This window comes from Fusarium solani (assembly GCF_023522795.1).
Source record: "Fusarium solani strain SB1 chromosome Unknown bctg00000006, whole genome shotgun sequence".
Classification (NCBI taxonomy): domain Eukaryota; kingdom Fungi; phylum Ascomycota; class Sordariomycetes; order Hypocreales; family Nectriaceae; genus Fusarium; species Fusarium solani.
The window spans coordinates 2,011,953-2,037,873 of NW_027072151.1; the positions used below are offsets into that span (position 1 = coordinate 2,011,953).

Here is a 25,921-nt window from a genome sequence, read left to right on the forward strand (position 1 = left end):
GTTATAGGTAGGAAGTCGTCCAAGTTGTCATGGAGACGAGACGTTGGCTCGAGAAAAGGGTCGAGGATAAATGCGCGTGGCCGATTCGATACGAAAGAGTCGCTGCGAGAACCTGGGGTATATGAAGCTGCCGGGAGCCTTTAGGAAGTGTTGCTTTGTTGAGGTGATCAGGTTGATGTGTGGTTGAGATTTGGAGGTTCGATGAACGAGCCTGGAAGGCTGAGCATGTCGCGCGAGGTAGCTCAAAGTCCTGAAAGAGCCTCGAGACCTGTCTGGGGCTTGTTCTTGCACCAAAACGGAAGTATCCCTGCCTTAGCAATACTTGGGGTGTGGCTTGGACCAATCGCCGCGTCGCATGGGTCCTGCGAGGCTGAAATTTTGGAGAAAGATGGAGGTACCTAAGTTCTGGTAGCTGCTAACGCATGAAGAGGCGTAACATCCCGAATTCCAGGATCCAAGCTTTCACCTTCAGCTTCTCTTCGAATCTCCATCGGTCACACGACTCCTGGCGCTGTCGCTATCTCGGCTTACGAGCTCCCTCGCGCGAATCTTCTACGGCCCATGACGTGACAAAGATTCGACAATGCCAAACGTGAAGCGGCTCAAAGGCAGCGGCGCTGCCAAGGCGAAGAAACAGAGCGAGCCTCAGCGCGACACGACTGATGGACGCCCGACCCCGGCCGAGGTGGAGGAAGAGGAGCACCAGTTTGTTCAGCTTGCGCGAAAGCATTGGTTGAAGTCGGGCAAGAAGCCAGCGAAGCCCAAGGTCAAGAATGATGTTCTCAAGCAGAGCATCTGGGAGGTGCTTGAGCGCGAGGGCTTCCAGTACAAGTCTCTCTTGCTCCTCGAGAGCTTGCAGACCTTGGAGAGGTATGCGCACTGCTCCTGGATTGGAAAACTGGCAAGATGCTGACCCTTTTTTTTCTTAGTTACCTATGGCCAGCATACACCGAGGAAGCGTCCAACTTTCATGTTTTGTTGATTGCGCTCATCGCCAACGTGAAGCGACGGGAACACCTTGAGACATGGAGTAAGTAGGCCATATAAATCTGCTGAACCTGCAACTAACGGCTTGCAGGCCTTTTCGAGGATCGACCCGCCGACTTTTCTTCATTGTTTCGACGACTCCTGTCCATGATGCTCGACCGAACGCTCTCTGTTACCGTCCGAACCCAGCTCTTATGCTTCCTGATTCACGCCTTCCAGAGCCTCGACTGCGCCCTTGTACGAAAGGAATGCGCTCCTCTTGTCTCAATTGGAATCTGGCACAACTTGTCGACTGAGACGGCACGCGAGGCCAGTCTTGATCAACTCCCACATCTACGGAAAGCTTGGAAGGCTGCGCATAAGCGATATGATGCTGCCGACGAGCCCAACAAAGCCCGGCTCCGATTCGAGCGGTCATGGCTTTATACTCTCCTTCTTGATTTCTTGGGATTATTGTATACGGAGAACAGTAAAGCTGGTAAGAAAGAGTTCATCTTGTGTACCTTTCCTAAGCTAACCATGTGCCAGACCAAGTCCTCTACTGTGAACGATTCACAGAATTCCTGTCTGATCTCCAGAGCCAGCTGCCAACAAGGCGTTATGTCAATTCTTTGATCAAGGATCTTCACCTTGTCTCTGCCATTCGGCTATCGCCAATGTTTAACGATGAAGAAAACACCCTCCTTCGTGACCTTCACGCCCTCTTTTCCCACTATACATACTTCACCATCGATGATCAGACAGGAGCCCAACATAGCAAGACAGAGGCATATGACAAGCATTGCGCATCGCTTGCGAAGCTGCAGCGCGTCGCCTTGAAACATTTCAAGGAGAAGTTGACTGTGCTGGCTCTGTCCAACTACGGCGCTATTGATCAGAGGGAGGAATTGGAATCTCTTCTTGAGCCCCTGACGGACGAGGAGCTTCTTAATCTTGTGTCACTGCTTGGCCTCCGAACGACATATCCGGAAAGCCTGAACATCCCCCTTAACCGGAAGTTCTTCCTTGAAGTGCTCTTGTCCACCTTTGAGCGCAGGAAGACCTTCCAGGAGGTGGCACGAAATATGGCATTGGCGCCAACGGAGCAGGCATTGTTCGACAACAGTTTCCAGCAGGCAGAGAACTATGACGGTTCACATCCCATGGCTCTCCCGAAGCTGAACCTGCAATATCTATCTGTTGGTGACTTTCTGTGGAGGGCGCTTGTCTTGTATCGGTGCGAAGCGTTCTACGGAGTGCGCAAAGATATTGAATCGGCCTTGAGACGGCTGCGTCCTGAATCTAAGCGACCCGGCGAGACAAACTTTGGCGGATTCTCAAAGATGGCGATGCCGATTTCGAAGCCGGCGATCCTCGAGGTTGTGCCACCCCTGGTTGGAAGCGACCAGCCCTCGATGGTGCGCGCAGAGGTCTCATTTGACGTTCGCCGACTGGGAGATGGCGTTCGCCGAGAATGGGACTCTCTCCGCCAGGATGATGTGGTGTTCTTGCTTGCGATTGAACCGCCACCAGCCAAGTCGGTTAGCAACGGGGGTGATGCTCTGACCGAGTCCGAAAGGCTTGGTGTCATTACTGTTCGAGCCGCCGAGGTTCATCAGATTACAGACGACAAGGGCCGTCAAGTTCGAGATGGAGCAGGCAATCTTGACCAGAAGCGTCGCATCCAGCTCAAGCTGGACCCTCAGACATACAGCAAAGATGCTGAACGGGCAGCTGCTGGCAAGCCAGACGTATATGGTCGGGTCAACCTACTTCTAAGACGAGGCAGGAGGGAAAACAACTTCAAGCCGGTGCTCGAGTCCATCCGAAGCCTTGTCTTGTCTGAGGTTCCCCTGCCGTCCTGGCTCCATGAGGTTTTCCTCGGTTACGGTGACCCTGCTGGAGCAACGTACAAGAACCTGCCCAACCGGGAACGGAGGGTAGACTTTAGGGATACATTCCTCGACTGGCAGCACCTGACTGAGAGCTTGCCTGGCAAGATCATTGACCCGGGCGATGAAGTGTCTGGTAGCTTTGGGCCACCCTACGTGTTGGAGTCGGTTGAGAAGGTAGAGGAGCCTCAGGGGACCAAGCCATCCAAGAAGCGACGCCGAGACGCCGATCCCGCGCTCATTTCTGAGATCGAGACGCTCAAAGTCTCGAGCTATAAGCCTTCGAACCCCGGGCCGTATCCTATCAACGCACCTCGACTGAACTCGGTGCGATTTACTCCAGCTCAGGTTGAGGCCATCACATCAGGCACACAGCCCGGCCTGACCGTTGTTGTTGGTCCTCCTGGAACGGGCAAGACGGATGTTGCCACACAGGTCATCAACAACATCTACCACAACTACCCAGAGCAAAAGACGTTGCTCCTCGCGCACAGCAACCAGGCTCTTAACCAATTATTCGCCAAGATTGTTGCTCTGGACATTGATGAACGACATCTCTTGCGTCTTGGACATGGCGAGGAGGAACTCGATACTGAAGGTAACTTTAGCAAGCATGGACGCGTCGAGTCTTTTCTTGAGAACCGGGACCGCTATCTCCTCGAAGTGAGGAAGCTGGCCGCCAGCCTCGGCGCACCCGGTGCTCAAGAGAATTCGGCAGAGACCGCTGGCTATTTCAATACAGTCTACGTTGTACCTGCATGGAACAAGTTCCTGCAGATCGCCAACGCCGACGCCTCAAGCGTGGCTGAGATTGTGGAAGCTTTCCCCTTCCATGCATACTTCTCCGATGCTCCTCAACCTCTCTTCCCTGCTGATGGCGACCGAGAGACGATTCTTGATATCGCCCAGGGCTGTTATCACCACATCTCCAAGATCTTCTCGGAGCTGGCCGACGCACTGCCGTTCGAGATTCTTCGACGAGACCGAGACAAGGCCAACTACTTGCTTACGAGCGAGGCGCGGATTATCGCGATGACAACGACGCACGCGGCTATCAGAAGAGGAGAGATTGCATCTCTCGGCTTCCACTATGACAATGTGATCATGGAAGAGGCTGCCCAGGTCACAGAGATCGAGACCTTTTTGCCTTTGACGATGCAGAAGCCTCAAAAGGGCAAGATGGCTCTTCAGCGAGTTGTGCTCTGCGGTGATCACTTCCAAAACTCACCAGTCATTCAGAGTCTTGCATTCCGTCACTACGCCAACCTCGAACAGTCTCTCTTCTCCCGGCTGGTCCGACTCGGCGTTCCCACCGTGACGCTCGACCAGCAGGGACGTGCCCGTGCCTCGATTGCCAGTCTGTATCAGTGGCGATACCCGAGCCTGGATAACCTTCCCAGCGTGCAGACCAACCCCGAATTCGTCAAGGCCAACGCGGGATTCAAGTTTGATTACCAGTTCATCAACGTGCCTGACTACAAGGGTCGCGGCGAGGCCGAGCCGACGCCACATTTCATCCAAAACCTTGGAGAGGCTGAGTATGCCGTGGCCATCTACCAGTACATGCGTCTGCTCGGGTACCCGGCGGAGAAGATCACCATTCTTACGACTTACGCTGGTCAACGGGCGCTTGTCAAGGACGTGCTGTCACATCGATGTGCCCGAAATCCAATCTTTGGTCTCCCCAAGGCAGTGGCTACGGTGGACAAGTACCAGGGCGAGCAGAATGATTGTAAGTTGTTGACCCCTTGGCTTGCCGTAGGGACATGATACTAACTTTAACTATAGATATCATCTTGTCTCTCACTCGAACGTCAAGAGTAGGTTATCTGCGCGATGTGCGACGCATGACTGTGGCCCTATCCCGAGCACGACTCGGTCTATACATCCTTGGCCGTCGGGAGGTGTTTGAAGCATGCCCTGAGCTACGCCCTGCCTTTGACCAGTTGCTACAGAGACCGGACAAGCTCATGCTTGTCACGGGAGAGCTGTGGCCAACGGAGAGGGATGCAGCCGAAGGAGATGGCGCTGTAGAGGGTGAAGTACCCATGGAAGGAGTCGAGCACTTGGGACAATACGTGTTTGAAATGACCAACACCAAAATCAAGCAGCTAGAGGCAGAACAAGGTGGGATGCCCGAGCCAATTATCGAAGAGGTTGAGGAGGTTGAAGAAGGATACGGCGAGGAAGACGGTGAAGAGGATGTCGAAGCAGACATCTTGGAAGTACGAGAAGGAGAGTGAAGGTTGAATGCTTGAAAAGTCACGGGGGACTCGTCTTTTTGTTAACTATTGAATTGGGACGGCGCATGATAAATAGGATCTTGTCAAGAGGCTTTCCATAGCATGAAGCTGGGGTCAATCCAACAGATTTGAGCCTTGGACTCTCCCCATTATTACCTTGATTCCTTATTGTTGGCAAGGTGATGTTGTTTATTGTAATTATCGAGTCTTGCTCTGTATATGCCCTGACAAAAAGATGTGACGCCGTTGGATCACGCCAAACGCTGACGCCTCAGGCCGGGGGGCCAGGGTGCGGGTGATCGGCAGACCTGCAGGTCCTGGCGAACTTTTTTCGAAATTTTTTTTTGGTCTTGTGTTTGGCTCTGAAGATCAGTGATTCTTTGTACATCATGTTACATCATAGGTCGGTGTAATGGCAATCCGCTTGGGGGGGCATCTGAAGCGTCACTGGGAAGACTGCGTCTCATCATGGTCAGGTGACTGAGCGAGTGACTGATTGACGGCGGTCTGCTTGGGCTTGACATGGCAGCCCAACCGGCAAAAGACATCCAACAGGCTCAAGGGTCAAGGGGACCAGGGGTCATTCAATATTGGGAGATTTGAAGTATCAGCCGGGACCCGGTCAGGGATGTTGGCGGGATTGGCCGCCCATGACCCCAGATTTCCTCCTTGCCTCATAAAAAAAGCCATGGCATGGCATGCGCTGGCAGTCGAGGTGTCAGTGTCAGTGTCACAGGCACATGTTAGGCATACGGGAAGGGATGGGTTCAGGCGTCTTGGATGAACGAGCGGGAGGGAGCAAACCTCCCGTCGACAATGGACGAGAGGTGTAAGTGTGTACGACCTGGAATGACCCTCCTAGGCCAAGAAGAGACGGGCAATCAATGGATGAATGGAAAAGGAGCAAACAATCCTAATAAGCCGTTCGTATTCGGTAGGTAGATGAGTCGTAGGAGTGTCTGCCTATTTTTGGGGGGAGGGTGACAATGATAGGGGAATGGATGGAATGAAGCGACTGGCTGTTTGTCTGAATAATGGCTGGCTCGTGTTCTGGGGCTGACGACGATTTGATTGATCTTGATGAGCGGTAGCCTATTCGTTTTGCAGACGGAGCCCGAACTTCTTTTGTTCCCGCGTTGGTGGACGGCTTATTTAATGTTATGAGAGAGGATTACGGCAGATCACAGGCGGATCATCCCGCGATGTGCGGGTTTTGTCCTGCGTGTCTCGGGCCTTGACAGAAAAGGCAGCTTCCCTGGCTATGGATGTTGTCATTCTCGGGTCATCTTGAGGGTTGATCACGAGTCATAACAACAAGCGTGTTGGTGTAGTAGGAGAAAAGAGAAGAAAACTCTTTTTTCGCCTCTTTGTTTCCTTATGGCGCTCTTTCCCGACATCTTTGATATAAATGCCGGGAGACGGCGCTTGCGAGAATCGGCCTGGGAAAAAGCAAAGAAATTCCCGAGGGCGAATGGATGTCGACTGCCAGCACAGAGATGCCGTTGCTTTGATACTTCGGGCTTTGCCGATTCAGGAAACAAGAAAAAAAAAATAAACGAAAAATCGTGGGTCATCAAGAAAACGCTGCAGCATGTTGGTTAGGGACGGCCAGGCATCATCGAGGCTTGGGTCGCTTAGAGATGCGTCTCTGGAGGGGGATTGGAGGGATCCAAACCGGATTAGTTGACACTGCTGCAGACTGACTGGCTCGGAACGATGTGAACCAGCAGCCGGTGAGTCACTTGCTTTCTTGCTTGGGAAGACAAGAAAGAGGCAGCAGCGGCAGTGGCCATCTTTTTTATTTCTTGTGCCCGTGGCGCAGGATCCAAGGGCACTGATTGATAGTGTAGATGTTGGCGCCGAGTACAACCCCCACAACCTTCAAGGGAAACATAGACATGCCCCCTTTCTCTCTGAGACGGGAAATGCAAAGGGAACTGGCAGATTACGTCTTTGCGGCGTTGATAAGCGAGTCCTTCTAGATCGATTCACTCACCTGCCCTCTCTCCCTTTGTTACCCCTGATGTTCCCTGGTGTCGTTCCTGTGTCGACCTTGGCTTGGTTCGAGAGCAAACGCCAGCGACTGGCCCAGGCTCGTGCTCCTCGTCAGCATCACTCGCTGAATCCTTTGCAGAATGATTCATTGCCGCCTCGAACTTGCGGGCTGACCTGATGCCTGGTCTGCGCGCAGCAGGTGGGTGATTCTGGGATATCCGTTCTGTGGCATGTTCAGTTATCGCCCCGACAGCATGCTGTGATGGGTTGTAGATGCCCGGGGGACGATGATTCGTCATACTAAGCTTTGACGTGATTTCTCAGCCTCGCCGACCAGTTCTTCGGAGACGACCGCTTCCATCACCCATTGTCTTGCCCTCGTTCATGATCTGAGAGCGGCATCTTCTCGGAGATAGTGGCTACCGGCCGGCCCATCGGGATCTGTCCCGGATGTCTGGTCTTGCCTGGTTGCTGGGTAAGGGAAACCATAAATAAAAGTCATGGCATGACTTGAAAGGGAAGCTGTTAAACCTAATGTTGACGAACTGCTGCATCAATGGTTTGAACAGAATTGTCTTGTTTGATTTACCTGGGCTGGTGTTGAATAAAATTACACACGAGGTATCCAACAACCTTCAAGACGTTTTGCTCTGACCTTGCATGTGAATGTTAAGGTTCAAGTTGAACCTTAGCAGAATCGCCCTACGTGCCGGGCCAGGCCAGGTACCACTTTCTGCCCTGATATCAGGTACCACCGGCCTCCAGTCTCTCTCGCTGCCCATGCCATGACTTGGGGTGCGTACGTACGTATTTTGGGAAATTTCCCATGTCTCAGGCTATCCAGCTTTTAGGCCAGAGAGTAATTTATCTATGTTAGCGTGCCCTGCCCGTGGGGATCTGCGCGCGTCTCTGCCAGTGCTTTTTGTGGGCGAATCGACGGAGAGCCCATTAATTATGCGGCGTCTTTCTTTTGGTTTAGGTACCGTAGGCCTATTATCTCTGCCAGCAAACTGGGGGGATTCGATGAGTGGACGTTTTCCTGGTGGTACCTCGAGCCATGTACCCTGATTAACCTCAGTTTTCTGGCTGGGCCTCCCGCCCCAGACATTTTGCGCAGGAGTGGTCCCCACGCACAGTGCTCGGTACCTTCTTGGCACTAAATCACACTGTCTGATGCAGCCTAAAACTCTCTGTGGCAAGCCACCGCGACAGTGACTGAGCGCCCCTAGCCAGGTGCACCAGGCCCTAAATCATTCACCGAGTCGCCCGGCCCAGCGGGCGGCAACACACAGTGTCCAGAGCCCAAAGTTTTCTCTCGGAGTTAGCCCTCCCCCTCCCCCCTCGCCCCTTCCTCTACATATCATATCCTGCTGCCCAAAATTTTTTGCTGATTCTAAAATCCTCACCACCAACAATCAGCCTGGTCCGGTGGAAATATCCTCACCCGACCCTGTTCCATTTGCATCAGCATTGGATCTCGTCCTGTGTCATTATCACCACAGAGACTCCTTCACCCCTCCTATTCTTTTCTAGTCGCCGCCGCGCCGGTCGTAGCCTGTCTCAGACGTCTACGAGCGCCCTCTTCGTCGGTACGACCTTCACTCCTTGTTCGCCTGTGATCGATCCGGCCTGCCTCCCGTCGACTCTCCTCGCGAGCAGCCCCTTCGACCCTTCCCGTCGTTTCTCTTCGCGCAGAATCTGCCTCTGATCGCGATCTTCAAAAAACGACCACATCGTCGTCGTCCTTGTCGAAACAAGAGTTGCCCCGCTGCACCTTCGAGTCTTCGACAAATTCCGGCCCCCGGCGTCGTCTTGTTCCGCTTTCTCCCTCGACGCCCACAAAAAAAAAACACCACAAACTCTCCCATCGCGAACGACCACGAACTCCCATATGACGTCGTCTGCCAACCAGCAGAACCCCATTCCGGCGACAAACACCCCTGCGACCACGGCCCCTTCTTATGCGTCCGCTGCAGGTGCGCCCAAGAAGACAGCCCAGGCTCCTATAGTCGCAACCGGATCCCACCCTCCTGCGGTGGTCGGTTCATCGTCGTCCTCGGCGCAGAATGCGAAAGGCGCCTCGTCATCTCCTGTGAACGGCAAGCCCGCCGTCACCCCCGCTGTCCCTGCCGTCGCTCGCGGCAGCGCCAACCTCAACGGTTCTGATCACTCTCGCAAGAGCTCCGTCACCATGGCTGCCAACGCCCCCAACAGCTTCGTTGCCAACGGTGGCCCCGTCGGCGGTGCCAAGTCAGGCATCCAGTTCGGCTTCGACTCTCCCGCCATGGCTCACAGCACTCCTCAGACCGGCAGTGCTGCTCCCATTCCTATCCCCGGCAACAACGCGCGAGTTCCCTCGCCTGCTCATTCTCCCTCCCCGATTCCTCAGCCCTCTGCCAGCGGTGGCCGACCTCCTTCCGGTCTCCAGCAGGCTAGCGGCCAAATGACATTTGGTAGTCTCGGTAGCGATGGCGAGGTTAGTGTTCCACTTTTTGGCCCTCTTTTCATCAATGAACCTTGGACGTAGATAAGTACTGACATTTCGAACCGTGCAGCGCCACATGAGACAGGGCTCTGTCCCTACGAATCCAAACTCACAGCCCGGTGCTCACTTCCGACGCGAGTCGGGACACTCTGCGCAAGGCGAAGGTGCCGGCCGAGGTAACTTTCAGCCTCAGGGTGGACGTGGCCGGGGCTATAACCCTCATGGCAACAATTATAACCAGCAGATGGGATACCCCCCCAACAACCAATTCCGCAACGGTCCTGGCCAAGGTCGAGGCATGCCTCCTGCCTTCCAACCCCAACCCCGAACCATGTATCCGAACTCGCCTCAACCCGCCCGAAGCCCGGCTCTCGTGCCCTCGATGCCGAACACACCCAACATGGCTCCTGCCAGCATGCAGCCCAACATGGCCATGCAGACACCTCCTCAGTACCACTACCCGCCTCCCATGGCGCCTCAGCATCAACAAGTACAGTTCCCCTTTCCCCAAGTTGATAAGCACCCCTCCAAAAATGCAAAAAAGAACAAGTCGCGGCGGACCGACCTGGAAAAGTTTGTTCAGGTCGGCCGCCTACAAGACTCGACTCGAGACATGCATGGCAACGACTTCAACCAGCGTCGGCGTTTCAGTAAACGTACAGATCAGCCTTGGCGTGAGGACGACATGAAGACCTGGCGTGTCTCGTCTTGCAGCTCGACAAGAAACCCCCCGGCACATATTCCTGTGCTTGATCAACAGCGCCCTATCGACTTGTCGCCAGAAGGTGGCTTCTTTGAATACATGCTGACTTTGAAAAACCAGAACTTCGGTTACCCCCCGCAGCCCCAGCAGGTGGACGCTTACGGACGACCTCTGTCGATGCCCTACGCCTACAACAACATGCCCTACATGGCCCCTCCCCAGGCTAACTCTCCAGGTTATAACCAGACCTTCGTTCCGCCCTACCACCAACAGAGCCACAGCATGTCCCGATCGCCCTCTCAGCCTGAGAGACCCTCCAGCGCGAACCAGCAAAACCAGCCTGTCATCGTGTCCTCTACTCCTCAGCCCCAGAAGTCTTCGCTGCAACCCACGGCAAGCAGCTTTGTCAAGGTGCCTAAGAAGAGCGCCGCCATTCAGATCAAGAACGCTGCCGGCGAGGTGATCGACACCTCAGCCTTCAAGACACCCTCATCCCCCTCCCCCAGCATCCAGCAGTCCAAGACTCCTCCCGTTGCTGCTTCCGCCCCCACACCTCCCCCCAAGTCTTCTACCCCCTCTCACGGCCGCACTGACAGCCATGCTACTCCCAAGACTGCCAAGGAGATCCAGGATGAGCTGAAGGAGAAGATCAAGCAGGCTACCCAGGCTCCCCCCAAGGAAGAGAAGCCCAAGCCTGTTGAGGAGAAGGCAGTTGAGAAGCCTGCTGAGAAGCCGGTCGAGAAGCCGGTCGAGAAGCCGGCTGAGAAGCCCGCCGAGACTAAGGCCGAGCCTACGCCTGCTGTGAAGGCCGAGCCTGAGAGCAAGCCTGCCCCCGAGGAGAAGGCTCCTGAGGCTGTGCCCAAGGTTGAGGAACCAAAGGAAGAGGCTAAGAAGCCCGCCGAGCCCGCCAAGAAGGATGAGCCCGATGAGGACGAGATTGAGCGCATGATCCGTGAGATGGAGGAGGAGGATGCTCGCCGTGAGAAGGCTGAGGAGGAGCACCGCAAGAAGGCCGAGGCCGAGAAGGCTGCTGCCAAGGCTAAGGAGGAGAAGGACCGTGCTAAGAATGCGGCCGATCAAGACCGAAAGCTTCGTGAGCAGGAGCGAGAAATGGAACGTCTCGAAGAGGAGAAGGAGAAGCGACGCCAGCAGGCCGAGTCAGCTGGCAAGCCTGCCTTGTCTGTTGCTGATCTCCTCGCCCAGGCGCGAAGCGGCAAGGAGCCCGAGGCCGCCAAGGTTGAGTCGGTTACCGACAAGCTCGCCAGCATGAAGATTGGTGACAAGTCTGCTTCTGCGGCTGAACCCACGACCCAGAAGCACGAGAAGCGTGGAGCCAAGCCCGCCGCTCTGAACTTGACCCCCCTCAACACCAAGCCTGTTGAGCCCGCGCAGCCCAGTGCTGCTCTGCAGTCTCTCAAGTCGGCCCGCTTCTTGAGAGTCGATGAGCTGGCCACTTACCCAACTGGCATCATGTCCCCCAACCCAGCTACTAACGCAGCTGTGGCCAGGAAGGGCAAGTCGTTCAAGTACGACGCCAACTTTTTGCTCCAGTTCCAGAAGGTGTTTACTGAGCAGCCTTCTCTCGAGTTTGGCCAGCAGGTCAAGTCTCTGATTGGCGACGGCGACCGTTCGAGGACCAACACTCCTGGCGGTGCGCGCGGCGGCTCTCATCGTGGCGGCAACGTCAGTGTTGGCGGTGGATTCCCTGGCATGGGCAACTTCAATGCTCCTCCAGGCCGAACACTGCCTGCGGGCACCAGCTCGGACCAGCGATTTGCTATGTCCAACTCGGGTCGTCCTGGCTCTATTGGTTCCTTTGGCCGCTCCAACAGTGGATTCCCTACTGGTGGTCCCATCCAGCGAACTTCGTCACAGGCTCACCTGCCCGGCTCTCCCCGCACTGGCTCCCGTCGCGGTGGTAGTGGCCGCCCTCGCGGTGTCGATGCTAAGGAGGCTCAGGCTGCTAAGACCATGCCTTTGACAGCCGGCCAAGAGCTGAAGCCCATTGCTGTCACTGCTAACGGTTGGAAGCCGTCGAGCGTGGGTGGTAAGGCCGCTGCTGGTGGTCCGGCTGGCGCCAACGCCGCCAGTGGCTACCTCGAGCCCGAGATGGTGCAGCGCAAGGTCAAGGCTGCTCTCAACAAGATGACACCTGAGAAGTTCGACAAGATTGCCGACCAGATCCTGCTCATTGCATCTCAGTCTAAGGACGAGTCTGACGGCCGAACTCTCCGCCAGGTCATTCAACTCACCTTTGAGAAGGCGACTGACGAGGCTCACTGGGCTTCCATGTATGCCAAGTTCTGCAAGCGTATGCTTGAGACCATGAGCCCTGAAGTGCGCGATGAGCGTATCAAGGACAAGAACGGCAACATCGTCAGCGGCGGTAACCTCTTCCGCAAGTACCTCCTCAACAGATGTCAGGAGGAGTTCGAGCGCGGCTGGAGTGTCAACCTCCCCGAGCCTAAGGAGGCCGAGGACCAGGAAGGCAGGAAGCCCGGTGAGGCTGCTCTCATGTCTGACGAGTACTATGCAGCCGCTGCTGCCAAGCGACGTGGTCTTGGTCTTGTTCAGTTCATTGGTGAGCTCTACAAGCTGGGCATGCTTACTGAGCGAATCATGCACGAGTGTGTGCACAAGCTCGTCGACTATAACGGGGTGCCTGACGAGGCTGAGATTGAGTCGCTTAGCAAGCTGCTCCGCACCATTGGTGGCAACCTTGACTCTACTGAGAAGGGCCGCCCGATGATGGACGCCTACTTCCAGCGCATCCAGACCATGATGGACATGCCCGAGCTTCCCAGCCGACTCAAGTTCATGCTCATGGATGTTATCGATCTCCGAAAGGCCGGCTGGGTTTCCAAGGAGACCAACAAGGGCCCCAAGACTCTGGACGAGGTGCGAGCCGAGGCCGAGGCCGCTCAAGCCGCCAAGGCACAGGAGGCTGCCCGCAGCAACCAGCGAGGTGGTGGTCGTCCCCCAGCTGGACGAGGCGACGCTCGCAACTTCTCATCCGGATACGGTGGCCAGACCAGCAACCAGGTCGGTATGGACGACCTGCGCCGTCTGAAGGGCTCGGCCAACCGAACCTCGAGCGGCCCCATCTCTCTTGGTCCCGCCTCGATGCTGTCGTCTCGCAGCAACAGCGGCCGACGTCTGGGCCCTGGTGGCTACCTCGGCCGACCTGGCGAGGACTCGGGTGCCTCGTCGCGTACTGGCACTCCTCCCACTCGGGAGAACACTTCACACTCTAATACCTTCAGGTGAGTTTGATTCTTGGGGAACATATGTGACTTAGCTAACATGTGACAGCCTTCTTGCAAACATGGATAATGACCACCCAGCCTCGCCCCCGTCTACGTCTGCCTCGCCCGCCATGTCCAAGGCTGTCCCTGCCGACAGCGACAAGAAGGAGAGCGAGTAAAAGGCTCGCTTGTTCTTCTTATTCCTCCTTCCTTCGGTGTCTTGCATTTCGGCAGAGCAGAATAGACTAGGCGGCGGGGCTGTGTTTCTTGCATTTACAGGCTTTTCTTTTCCGGCAGACGTGGCCCAAAAGTTGCGCACGACACGCATTTTTTTCTGAACCCATGATATGATACCTTTCCCAATCAATCAATCAATAGACAGACGGACCAGCCTCTCACGACCGCGAGGGGCAATAGCAAACGTTTCGAAACGCTTTTTCGGACTGGGATTTTCTTTCATCATGATTGTCTTCACTTCACCGTCCTCCGTTCATCCATCCAACCTTCTTCCGGCTGGCCCCCCTTTTCCTGAACAGAACATGCCCCCCCAGCGTGTGTGTGCGTGTGTGTTTCAGTTCCTTTAATATTGCAGAGGATCTCTAGCTTAATGGCTTGAGGCAGTTTCATGTCGATATTTGCCAGCATGTCTCTGGTTTTCTTTGGGGGCACGGAAGAGGATGGACGGGGGAAGTGTTGATGGTGGAGAAACGTCACGTTCACTACGTCACGTCCATCACATCATACACACGCGATAGGGCGGGGGGAGGGAGGTGGGCGGTGGACGAGGTGTTAAGGGATTCGAGGTTGAAAAATCTTTGTTTTTTTCGGAGCAACGAGGGAGAAGGGATGGAAAGGAAGGGAAGGGAAGGGAAGGGATTAGGGTTCAAAGGGAATCCATCGACGTTGAGATGGACTGTGTTCAGCCTCTTGTCACCTTGAACGCAATGACAGCTTCTGGCCATGCATTCACTCGCCCTCTGCTGGCCTTGAGATGCTGCTGTTGCTACTACCTCGACGGAACCATCAAGTTCAAGGGCCCAAGACAGGCAGGCAGACAAGGAAGGGATAACAAAAGAAGACCATGATTGATGATGACTATAGGGCTCATGTCACCATGCCTCATGGGCAGATGCATTGTGCCAAGGGGAGAAGGAGAAGGCTGGTCTGGCCAGTTCTGGTCAGCCAGTCTTTTCCCCTTGGTGTCTTTGTATAGAGGCGGTTGACCTGGTCGAGCTTTTGATGAAGGGTCTTTTATGATGCTTTTGCTGTATATCATCTAATTTCGAGGGAAGCATGAGCCAGTAGTGGTGGAAAATCTACATATTTGTTCAACCTGTGTCGCCTATGATTGAGACCTGTGAAGTCTGGGATGATAACTCGACGATACTGATGGGGAAATAACTTGATCTTGTGAGACGTGCCCTTCTAGACTGCGGATGTATATAATTTGACTTCAATAGCCACGCCAACTCAATCATTCATATCATCTAGATGAGGCTGCCTGTTCTTTTGGCAAGGTCATCCATTTCAACTCCTAAACGCCATCCGCGCTTGCTATACATACAATACAGCCTTGCCTCGATCCTTCATTACAATCCATGGTGTAGTAGACGAAATCCCTCAATCCCACGCATCCATCCTACACATGTACCCAAAGCCCATGAGCCCCAAGACTCCTCCGACTCCTAATGCCGATTGCCGATCCACGCAGCCACTCTTTCCCATGCCATCGTCATATAAACACACATACCAGAAAAGCCCTTACGCCAGCGGCTTGAAGCCCAGCTTGGAGAACAGCGTGTCCATAGCTACCCATTGCCGGCCGCACTTTTCGAGGTACTTGTCCACGACACCCTTGACGGTCCCGAAGCGCACGCGGTTGTGCTCGGCCTGGGCGAGGATGTTTTCACGATCTTGCCTCGACATGTCAGCCGCTTGAGCCTTGGCCTTGGCCTTGTCCACATCCCACACGCTGGCAAAGTACAGCAGCTGGGTGTAGATGGCCTTCTCGGTGTACTCGTAGCGCATGCGGCCCAGGCAGTCCCTCGCGAGGCCCTTGGGCCCGAGGCAGCGGGTGCCGTAGACGCTCATCTGACGGGTACGGTTGCCACACTGAGAGTCGTCGCAGACAAGCCATCCTTCGTAGTAGCGGGTAGTCTGAGTGCGGATGGCGTGCTCCAGCTGAGCCACGATGGACAAGGTCGAGATGGCGGCACCGCAGGAACCGCAGACGACGCCAGACGCAGTAACGCGGTCAGGGGACACGGCGAGGCCTTCGAACGTGGAGCTAGCCTTGCACTTGCGGCACCGCAGGGAGAGGCGGGCACAGTCGCCAAAGCGAACCTCGTCGGGGATCTGAGAATCCAGGGGGTGGATCTCGAGGTCGTTGCTCGAACTATTCTGCTGAGTCTGGAACGAGCTGTACCGCTTGATATCCAGTCCGAGCTGCTCGGCCAGCTGTGAGGTCGAGGTACCGACAATGTTGGCACAGAGACGCTCGACGGGAGGGAAGATCTGCTTGCCGATGTACCATTCAACATCGGGGAGCAGCGTAGGATCCGCCTTCAAGTCGCCGGGAGCATATGCTCGCTTGGGGGCGGGCTCGGAGCTCTTGCTGTCGCCCGTGATGATGTACGAGATGACATCGCCCTTGCGGACCGTCTTGCCCTTGGCCAGCTCCCGAAGAGCGACTTGAACCTGGGGCATAGAGTCGGCGTTGGGATACTCCTTGGGGGCTTTACCCAGCTGCGTATAGATGATGTACTTGGGAACAGGGATCGCCTGCTCACGCATCTTGCCCGCAATGTCACGTAGGTACTCGTGGATGCGGGCGATAGAGACCTCCGTGTCATCTCCAGACAAAATCTCGTCTAGGAGATGCTTGGAGATCTCCTTAGACAGGGCGCAGTATTCTCGACGCTTCATGTCAAGACCCTTGACTTCCATCTTCTCGATAAACTTGCCATCCTTCTCCACGAGGTTGATGGCGGCATACTTCTTCTTGGCTTGGAGGAGGATGCGGCGGAAGACGTTGTCGATGTCAATCTCCAGCAGCTTGTACTGGTCGTTGACAGCCTTCTTGAAGTCGTTGCCCACCTTGAAGGCGTCGGCAACGTTGTCCACGTTGGCGTTGATCATGACGGAATCAGTGTCACCATAGATGACCTGCAGGGACTTGCTCTCAGCAAGCTCCTTGGTGCTCCGAAGAATCTCACGACCCTTGAAGGTTGTCAAAACAGCCAGCGGTCGGGCATAGAAGCGAGACTTGGTGTAACCCAAACATCCATACATGGAGTTGGCAGTCAGCTTCAACGCCAGTTGCTTGATGTCCCAGGTGGCCAGCTCTTCAGGCGTGGCCTTCTTATCCTTCATGAGACTCTTTACTTGTCGACGTCTGCTGACAAGAGTGGCAATGAGCCTGGGAAGGATACCCTGCTCCTGGTTGGTAGGCACATCGGGAACTGCGTCCTCATCTTCGATCTGCATAAGGGGTTAGAAAAATAATACGGAAAAAGAACCAGAACCGACTTACCGAAGCTGTCCTGTCCACGGTCGTAAAGCAGATGTTGAACTCCTGAATGATGGACGGGTACAGAGAGTTAAAGTCCATGACAAGTACAAACTTGTCGTATAGACCCTTCTCGGGCTCAAAGACGAGACCACCCTTGTACTTGTCCTTCTTCTTCGCATCGCCCGCCTCTTCCTGCTGCTCTTCCTCGACTCGTTGCCGGCCCCGGAAGGTCTGCTTGTCTGGGCAGATGTACTTGTTGCGATGGAACTCGTGGAGCAGAATGTACTCGTTTCGCTCAGCTCGGGTTCCGGTGAGCGTTCGGGCCCACGAGTTACCTGCCAGGTTGGTGAGAACCTTGGTCAGAGGTAGCATCTGGACACTGATGGCCAGAGCAGCGATATAATGTGTGTCTGCCTCCATGTGCGTGATGTAGTCCATGAGGCCCTGCTTCTCCTTGGCCCAGGTGCTGAGAGCAGTCTCATTGTCGAACTCGCGGCGTCGGTTATCCCCGGCGAGGTACAGACTGCACATCTCGGTCAAGCTCCACGACTGACACTTGAACATGACAGACTTGCCAGCGTCGTTGGCAAGGTCACAGAGAAGACGACCAGCGAGGATCTGACGTTCCGCAAAGACGTTGCCGCCAGTCTTTCCAATAGACGGGGGCCATTGAGTCCTGCGGAAACGGCCAAGCCTGGACCATTGGTGAATCTTCTTCTCATGTAGGCGGTTGAGAAGCACACTGTAGTCAACTCCTTCCAACTGGTGTCCGAGGATAACGTCGGGGTCAGCAACATCGATCTGAGCCAGGAAAAAGCTAAGAATATCTGCTTCTTGCTTCTTTAGGACAATCAGACCACGATTTCTCTTCCTTGCGAGCTGGTCGAAGCCCAGGGGAAATCCTTGACCATGGGGACGGATAACAGTGAATGTTCGGCATGGGAGCTTCTCTGCTGGCGTTGTATCACTCAGTGATACCTTCTCATATATCCTTGCACTGATGGCCAGGATCTCCTGCTTGTTGTCCTTTGAGTTGAAGGCAGTTCTTAGAGACACGCTCATGAGAGTCAATGGTGGAACGTCAAGATTGTCGGAGTCGCTAAGGACGGAAATCATGTTGGGATGTTCAGCCAACACTTCAAGCTTGCAGTGGGAACCGTTCTTGATGCTGCCAAAGTCGCCATCCTCGATCTTGAGCCAACAGGGGCCCATAATGTTCTTCCAGAGAACAAACTGCTCAAAGAGGGCAGTGTTGCTGCCAAAGACGTGAGAGTAAGTCTCACCGGGTGTTGGGTCGACTGGGGGTTCTGAGAAACAAGTGTTAGCCTGTGCCTGAGATGAAGATGGCGTGGGACTTACTGTTGTATGGGTATAGGAGCTTCATGTACTGGGCCTCCTTAGGAACGCCAGGAAGCTCAAAGGCGTACTTCCTGGTACAGGCCTTGATCTTGTACATTCCCACCTTCATCTTGGTCATGATTTCGTCGACTTCGTCATACACATTAACAATCTCAACCTCCTCGCCCGTCTCCTCCCCGCCCTGCACTCGATGCTGCCGGGGCAGGAAGTATAGTTTTCTCAGGATATTGTCAACCTTGACAAAGCAGCTGACGTATGACCTTGTCTTCTTGTTGAGAACCTTGCCAAAGAGACATAGACTGCCGTTGATTTCCATGTAGTCTGTCCAGAAGAAGTTGAGACTTCCGTCTTCCTCAACGGCGTCCTTGTGGTCGATCTTGCCGATGCCCTTGGTCTCACTTGGTGAGCTCGATACCACGTTGAGCCTTTCTGTGAGAGCGTTCCAGGATGTGGAGTCGACAGCGGCGCCATTGGCTTTGACGGGAGAAGAGCTGGCAGGGGTTGGGTAGGATTCCGCCTTGATGATCTTCTTTATCGGCCTCGAACTCGTCAAGTTGACGCTGGTTGCAGCGATAGTGCCCGCGTGGGCAACTTCCATCATGTCCTCGTCTTCATCGTCTTTGGGCTCCTGCTTAACCTGAGCCTTTCTCTGGGCGACTTTGGCGGCGGGTGAGGATGGTGCCGGTCCTTCGCTCATGGGAATGTCGGCAACTTCGAGGTCTGAGATATCGTCGGCGGCAGGGGGCATGAAGCCGTCGTCGTCATCAGCAGCAGGGGGTAGGGGAGATGGTAGCCGAGTGTCGAGGGTCTTCTTCTTCTTGGGGATGGGTTCGGGAGCAGGCGATAGCGCCCTTGCCTTGCGGCGTCCGCCTGATCTCTCGATCGCCGAGATGCGCACAGCGGGGGCCGGGATATTGTTATCAACCTCGCCCAGTAGATCCGTCAGGAAATCGTCGTCGGCCTTGGTTCTGACAACCTGGGTACAGATTAGAAGCTGATAACATATCTGTGGTCGGAGGGGATATGTACCTTGGGCTTGGGCTGTGTCCTGCCAGCGCCCTTGGTAAAGTATTCGCTAATGTCCTTGTCATTGGCGTCTCGCTTTGCTTGCTCCTGTTGGCGGTTCTTCTTGGCTGCACGTCTTGTAAGCACATGTATCATGGCATTATGCAGCAGCTTCTGCTGAAGGACTAACCAGCTTTACTAGGTCGCCCACGGACTACTGCCTCTTCTTCACTGTCCGAGTCGTAGGCTTGTACCCGATCCCACTCTTCTCGGCCGTCGTCTGCGTAACCCTCGCCGTTGTCATCGACGACAAAGTCATCCTCGTTTAGTCGGTCACGGACGATCTTCTTGTATCCGGCTTCGTCGACTTCGTCGTAGAGGTTGTCGACCTCGTTAACCTTGTAGTTGTCAAAGGCCTTCTTGCCGGACTGGCGAAGGGCCTTGAGCTCTGCGAGCTTGGCCCTGTGAGACATGGCGACTGCGAGCCTCAGGCCGATAGCATATCAGAAAGGCAATTGAGTGAGAATGAGGCTCGGATTTTCTGAATCGTTAGATATTCGAGATCGTATCCAAAGAGCAGCGTCAATATCGACAATATTTCGAGATGGTTGACAGTGCAATGAGAAGTGGAGGGTGGAGGTCCTCGATCCCCTGGCATGGCAACCGCCGTCATTAGAAAAGTGGCCAGGCCAACGCGTCAAGGCGCGTTCTCACTGTCGCGTTGCCCGTGTCAATGGTGGGGCTTCCCTTAAAGTGCTTTACAGAGTGTGCAGCCAATAGGAGCTTGATGATAAGTGTGGCGGTGCGCTGAAGTACCCCTCTACAAAAGGTACTTTGCATTGCATAAGCGACGTGTGCATAAACAGCCATAATGGAAGTCAGCACAAAAAGAGTTAGCGTTATTGGCTGTGACGCGACCCTCCCACTTTACGCGACTTGTCCAGTGTTAGTGCCAGTCGACCGTGCCTCTTTGGCAACTCCAAACTACTGTGGTGGAGGGGTATGGTGCTTTGCACAATTGGACATTTCGCTCTCAAAACATGAGCATTCTCCCCACAACCAATGCATTGGCACCCCAAAACATGCGCACAAGATAGCCCAGTTCCTCTCAACCTGGATATCCATACACTTGATGTTCATAGAGAGGAGGGGATTCAATTCAAGCCAGCCTCCTCTCTGTACCCTCAAATCAAGCAAGAAGAAAGAGCATGTTTTTGTTTCCAACCTCGGGAAAGCTCTTTCAAATTCCTTTCTTCTCCTAGTTTTATTGTTGCTTCTCATTCTCCAATGACCCAACGTTGCTCGCCCGAGTTATATGTGACTCCATTGCACCATGGGCTCGGGTACATCGAGATGTCCTGTCTAGGCCATGGCATCCAATGGTATGGTCATGCATTAGTACTAGGATGACCAAAAGGTATATGTCAAAAATAGCTCTAGGCGCCAAGTTATCAGTGAGTGTTTCTAGACTTGGAATGCATTCAGTCATACTATGTCAGTTCAGTGCGTGGTGTCGAGACACCCAAGTTGAAAGTGGTGTTAAACATACAGCCCCAGATCGTACATGAGAAAAATCCATCACCTTCTCTTAAACGCCTTCTTTTGCCTGCCCGACCATTTTTCTCTAGCGTAATCCTTCATGTCAACGTTTAATATACATGGCTTGATATTATACAACAACCAGTTTGTTCCAGTGCCCTCCAGCACGTTTTCCACCGGCATTCATTCATATAGACGTCCATCACCACTCGATAGGAGCACGTCGACCGCGAGTATCGTTGTTCGGGGGCTCTCCCCGGAAGTCTCGATCTTTTGATCTGTAAGAACGATGCCCCTCGTCACGTCTCTGCCTGTAGCCCTGCTCGCGGTCCCGCCTCGGCCCAGGTTCCCTTTCGAGCTGCAGCGGCTTTCCCGCCACCGTTGTGTCCCAGTGGACGCCGATCTCATAGGGGCTTTGGTAACCCGTCATGTCATCCTCTGCGGACTTGCGGCCCAGCTTGCGCAGTTTGGGCTCGTGCAGCTCGCGGTCCTGGAAGAAGGCATGGATCTCGCGGTTGATGCGACCGCCGATGGGGCGGATCTCCTTGAGGTCCGCCTCGGGAAGCATCTCTTGCTGGATGATCTTGTTGTAGGAGCCGTACATGAAGCGGGCGAGGGCAATGACCTCACGCTGCTGGTTGTATAGAATGCCCTGGTCCTTTTTGTTTTCGGCCTTGACCTCCTTGAAGTAATGGTCGTGGAGCTGGCGGTACGGCGTCCAGAGGCGGTCGAGGGCCTGGGCGATCTGCATGCCGTAGTCACGCTTGGCGCCCTCGACGTCGCCCTCGCTGGAGCGGTTGCGCAGGTGATAGTGGGAGGCTTGGGAGACCCGGAGGTAAAGGCGCAAGGTGTGGGGATCGGGCACCGGGAGACGCTTCATCATGGCGTCGAGGGCGCGGGTCGAGTTCTTGATGGCGTTGAGGTTGATGTTGTCGGCGATGCACGTCTCCATGGCCATGCGGAAGAATTGGGCGTCGATGCAGTCGTCAGGGATGATGGCGAGGACTTCGGTACAGTGGGCACTGGCCTTTGCCGCCTTGAGCATGACAAACAGGCGCGTCCAGCAGTCCCGATCTGGCACGACCTGGTGATCTCGTACCAAGCGGTTCCAGTACTTGATACCAACCGTGTTCAGGCGCGCCATTCCCAGAACTGTGAGCACGCCAGCCAACGTATTGCGGCCGGGGGTAGCGCGTGAGCCCCTTGAAACAACTTCCTTGTCATTTCTTGAGTTCTTGCCACTCGTGCTCGAGGCTGGGCCATCATCCTTTCTGGTCAAGTTGGGGATCCCCATGGTCTCTTCCAGGAGATCGAATACCTCCATCTTCTCCTCACGGGTGCTACCCAGCATGAGCAGGCGCATCATGGCGCATACCAGCGGCTCGTCGATTTTCAAGAGTCCTTTTCGCCACCTGTCCATGACCTCCTCCCACACGGCCTTGCCGCGTCGGATCGCAACCTCAATATCTGCCTTCTTTTGCGTAACCGTCAAGTCCTTCACGCCAGTCCCCGCATTGTATCGAAGGGCATTGATGACGGTTGTGTAGGTGTAAGCTGTCGGCGGCCGGTGCACATCGTCGATGGTGTTGAGGACGGAGAACATGGAGTCCAAGTCCCCTGCCCGGTTGCAGACATTGATCACGGCGTTGAGGTGAAACGAGTTTGGCGTGATGCGAGGATCTGTGATAAGCCTACTGTATATCCTCACGGCCTCGGCCACGGCAAGCTTTGGGTGCTCTGATTCAGCAAGTCCGCGGAATATGACGGTGTAAGTTCGAGCGTTGGGTTCCTGGGCACGCTTCTTCATCTGGAGTCCGAGTCAGAAAAGTTACCAGGGCGGCAATGCTTGCATCTATGTTACTTACCTCATTATATAGCTTTATCGCCTTGCGCAGCTGCTGCTTCTTCAACATGTAACCGATCAAGTGGTTCCAGGACACCACGACTGCATAGTCCTTGCTAGCCTTCTGCGTCATAAACAGAGCCTCGTCGTATTTGTCTTTCTCGAGCGCCGCCTGGACCCTTTCCGCAATCTTGTACGGATCTTGCAGGTAGTGGAGCTCCTTCAAGACGTTGCGCTCCAGTCGTTCCCTAGTTTTCTTTTCCGAGACGCCATTCTCCTCCTCTTGCTCCTTGACGGCAGGATCAATTTCAGCTTTGAGTACATCCGTTCCGCTCGGCATTCGCGAGGTTGTGGTCGTGGCTTCAGCGCCGAAAGCCCGGATCGTCTGTCGGAGGGGACGGGCTTGAAGGAGGGTTGTCGATTCGAGAGCCGGTCTCCGCCGCGGGACGGCATGTAGCGTCCTGCGCAAACACGTACTGTAGGATAGCATCTTCTCGGCCAGAGCAAGATCTTAGAATCTGGTGGTTGAAGGTGGCAGGCGGGAGCCAAGTACAAACAGAGGCTTGCTTGACATGAAATCCGGGGTCTAAAAATTCCACTATCTTATCTTATCACCTTAACCCCCCTAAAGGTACGTACCGCGCCGCACGCGCTTGTCGTCTCTCAGCCGCGCGGGTCCGCCCGCGGGTCTCCTAAAGTCACACCCCCCCTCCCCCTGCATCATTCCCAAGCACACTGACTCTCCAATTAGAGACGCGCTTCGCGGTCGCAATCCCAACCAGCGTTTCTTTTCTTCAGGTTCCTCGAGACACCAAGCAACAATCTACAATCAGCCTTCAGAGCATCCTTTCTTTCTTTTCGCCTGACCTTTCGGGACTATCATTCATCTGTCATTTCAGTCCTCCAGTCGGGCTAAATTTATAATCATGGCCAAGGTCGCCACAGACTTCGAAAAGATCATCCAAGAGGGTAAGCCACAACAAGGCTCTCCCGCAGACCTCGAACATCGTATCTAACCTTGGCTTCCCCCTCACAGGGCGCGAGCGAAAGAGGAACGAAGCCCTCGCCGACCGCATCTTCTCCAAGAACCGCCGCCAGAGCGCACCCTCGAAGCTCAAGGCCGCCCCCGGCCCATCGCTAGCAAGCCGCGTCGGCGTCAAGAAGGTACACACACTCTCACACACCGGCCTCGTCAACGCCCTCCCATTGCCCTATCGCAAGGATCCGTGTTAAACCCCATCTCCGTGTTATAGCAGCGCAACTCGTCTATCGGCGTCCGGCCAAACCCCGCCCCTCCGGGCAACGTCAACGGCGAATGGACACATGACCTACACCACTCCATCAACGGTGACGATCGCGGCTCCCTAAGCTCCCGCATCACCGCCCCCGGCGCCGCCAGCAAGAGGCCCGGTCGCCGCGCCGCGCGCCTGTCCGCTGCCCTCGATCGCATGGACACATCGACCGATGCGCCGCAGCAGGTCAACATCATCAAGCCCAAGGGTGCGGCCGGCGCCGCCAGCAGCAGCCCCATGGGTATGACCATTCGAGGCCTCGCGGGGCCGTTTACAGTCATGGCGCAGAACTTTGCACCTGGCACTACGGCTGCCGACATCGAGAGTGCCATGACTCCTGTGGGTGGCGAGATGGTGAGCTGCCGGATCGTCAAGTCGAAACCCATCATGATTGTCGAGATGGCGTTCACATCGCGCGAAGGCGGCGAACGTGTCATTGAGACCTTCAACGACAAAACCGTAGGTTTCACCATGTTCAATTCATCTCTTATCCTTGTCTAACCTCCTCCCTGCAGGCCGACGGCAGAATCATCAAGGTCTACCCCAAGATCGGTGGCACCCAACCGACCCCCTCAAACAACGCCCCCAGCAACGCCCCTAGTGGCCCTCGAAGCACCCGCCAGCCCAAGCCCAACGACAGCATTGTAGATGGATCTATGGGCTTCCCCGACCTGATGGACGCGTCCAACACCAACGGCAATTCTTCACGGTCCGACCAGCTCTATAGCGACAAGCTTGTTGGTGGAAACCGAAGAGGACGAGGAGGCCAAAGGGGCCGTGGCGGAAGGTGATGGATTCTGTCGCCTGACCTCAATGCTTTGGTTTTTGTCTATTCATCTTTCAAATCATCCTCGGGAGAAGCCATTCAGGTCTTTTGTAGCATTAGAAAAGCCAGGTCGTCTGCTTGAGGGCAGTCACGAAGGCCACGGTGGGTGATATTGGGGCTGGGCGTTTTTGGAGTCAATCTCTTGTATGCCATGCGCCGTCGCAGCGCTATTCTGGAATTGATGGAAATAGAGACAAGCGATAGGTATTCAACGTGCCAAGGTATCAGCTGAAAGAGCCGTAGTCCAGGGCAAGACGTGAAGCATAGGCAAGGGGCAATTCATCATGTTTTATACCGTAACCTATCCTCCCAAGACTCAACCCCATAAACCCATCCCCCTTCCAGCAAAACGCACCAGTACAACTACACGATTGGGAATCTCAACCCAAGAATCTCTCCCTCTCCTGCTATGCAAAGCGCACTTTGTCCTCGTACACCAAACCAAAACAAAAATAACAATATCTACAGCCAGGGTACAATCGCTGCAGGCGATCTGAGCGGCCTTCTACCGATCTCGTTCAACCCCGTCAACGTTTCGGCCCTCGGTCATCAAGCCCTTCCTCTCCTCAAGCTATAAACAAACAACAATCAAGTATGCCACCACCGGGAGCGTGCCCGGTTGTATAACAGCCGTGTCGAGGCATGCCTCGCTCGTGTCAAAGCAAAAGAAATCATGCATAAACAAATCTCCCCGTCCATCCCGCAGGCAACTGCTCGAAGCCATCCGACTCCTATCGAACCGGAAGCCGGATGCGGTGCTTTCCAGCTCCCCCGTGATCCTCGCTTGAGGCATGTTGGAAGCGTCCTCGGCATCGAAATGCCCAACCGGACGGATATTCGAAGCCCCTGACTTCCTTCCCCCGAGCTACTGCCGCCGCGTCTTGCTTGTGAGCGTCACGCTGAGGTCAATTCGGCACGGGCTGAGGTCTCGTCTTGTCGGCGCCCCAAGCATCGAGGAGGGGAGAAAGAGGCTCCTAGCTCATTAGAACTACCACAGGGCTTCGCTCAACTACCAAC

The 25,921-nt window shown here is 54.9% G+C and overlaps 5 protein-coding genes across 5 annotated transcripts; 3 read left to right on the plus strand and 2 right to left on the minus strand.

The window, feature by feature from the left end:
* Positions 1-583: 583 nt before the first annotated feature.
* On the plus strand, positions 584-5,101 carry MRS44_010351 (uncharacterized protein; the record flags this gene model as incomplete). The annotated part of the gene is made up of 5 exons (XM_046269867.2): positions 584-870; positions 930-1,030; positions 1,079-1,465; positions 1,516-4,590; positions 4,647-5,101. The coding sequence occupies 5 exons, from the start codon at positions 584-586 to the stop codon at positions 5,099-5,101; spliced, it is 4,305 nt and encodes a 1,434-aa protein (XP_046131207.1).
* A 3,886-nt stretch (positions 5,102-8,987) lies between these two features.
* Positions 8,988-13,708, plus strand: MRS44_010352 (uncharacterized protein; the record flags this gene model as incomplete). The annotated part of the gene is made up of 3 exons (XM_065620086.1): positions 8,988-9,572; positions 9,667-13,547; positions 13,597-13,708. The coding sequence occupies 3 exons, from the start codon at positions 8,988-8,990 to the stop codon at positions 13,706-13,708; spliced, it is 4,578 nt and encodes a 1,525-aa protein (XP_065476275.1).
* A 1,582-nt stretch (positions 13,709-15,290) lies between these two features.
* On the minus strand, positions 15,291-19,877 carry MRS44_010353 (uncharacterized protein; the record flags this gene model as incomplete). The annotated part of the gene is made up of 5 exons (XM_046269865.2): positions 15,291-17,009; positions 17,062-18,347; positions 18,400-19,375; positions 19,429-19,532; positions 19,595-19,877. 5 exons carry the CDS (start codon positions 19,875-19,877, stop codon positions 15,291-15,293), a joined length of 4,368 nt encoding a protein of 1,455 aa, XP_046131205.1.
* Positions 19,878-21,145: 1,268 nt separating this feature from the next.
* On the minus strand, positions 21,146-23,276 carry MRS44_010354 (uncharacterized protein; the record flags this gene model as incomplete). The annotated part of the gene is made up of 2 exons (XM_046272126.2): positions 21,146-22,750; positions 22,809-23,276. 2 exons carry the CDS (start codon positions 23,274-23,276, stop codon positions 21,146-21,148), a joined length of 2,073 nt encoding a protein of 690 aa, XP_046131204.1.
* Positions 23,277-23,712: 436 nt separating this feature from the next.
* On the plus strand, positions 23,713-24,869 carry MRS44_010355 (uncharacterized protein; the record flags this gene model as incomplete). Its single annotated transcript, XM_046276461.2, has 4 exons — positions 23,713-23,755; positions 23,823-23,950; positions 24,040-24,537; positions 24,594-24,869. The coding sequence occupies 4 exons, from the start codon at positions 23,713-23,715 to the stop codon at positions 24,867-24,869; spliced, it is 945 nt and encodes a 314-aa protein (XP_046131203.1).
* Positions 24,870-25,921: the final 1,052 nt, after the last annotated feature.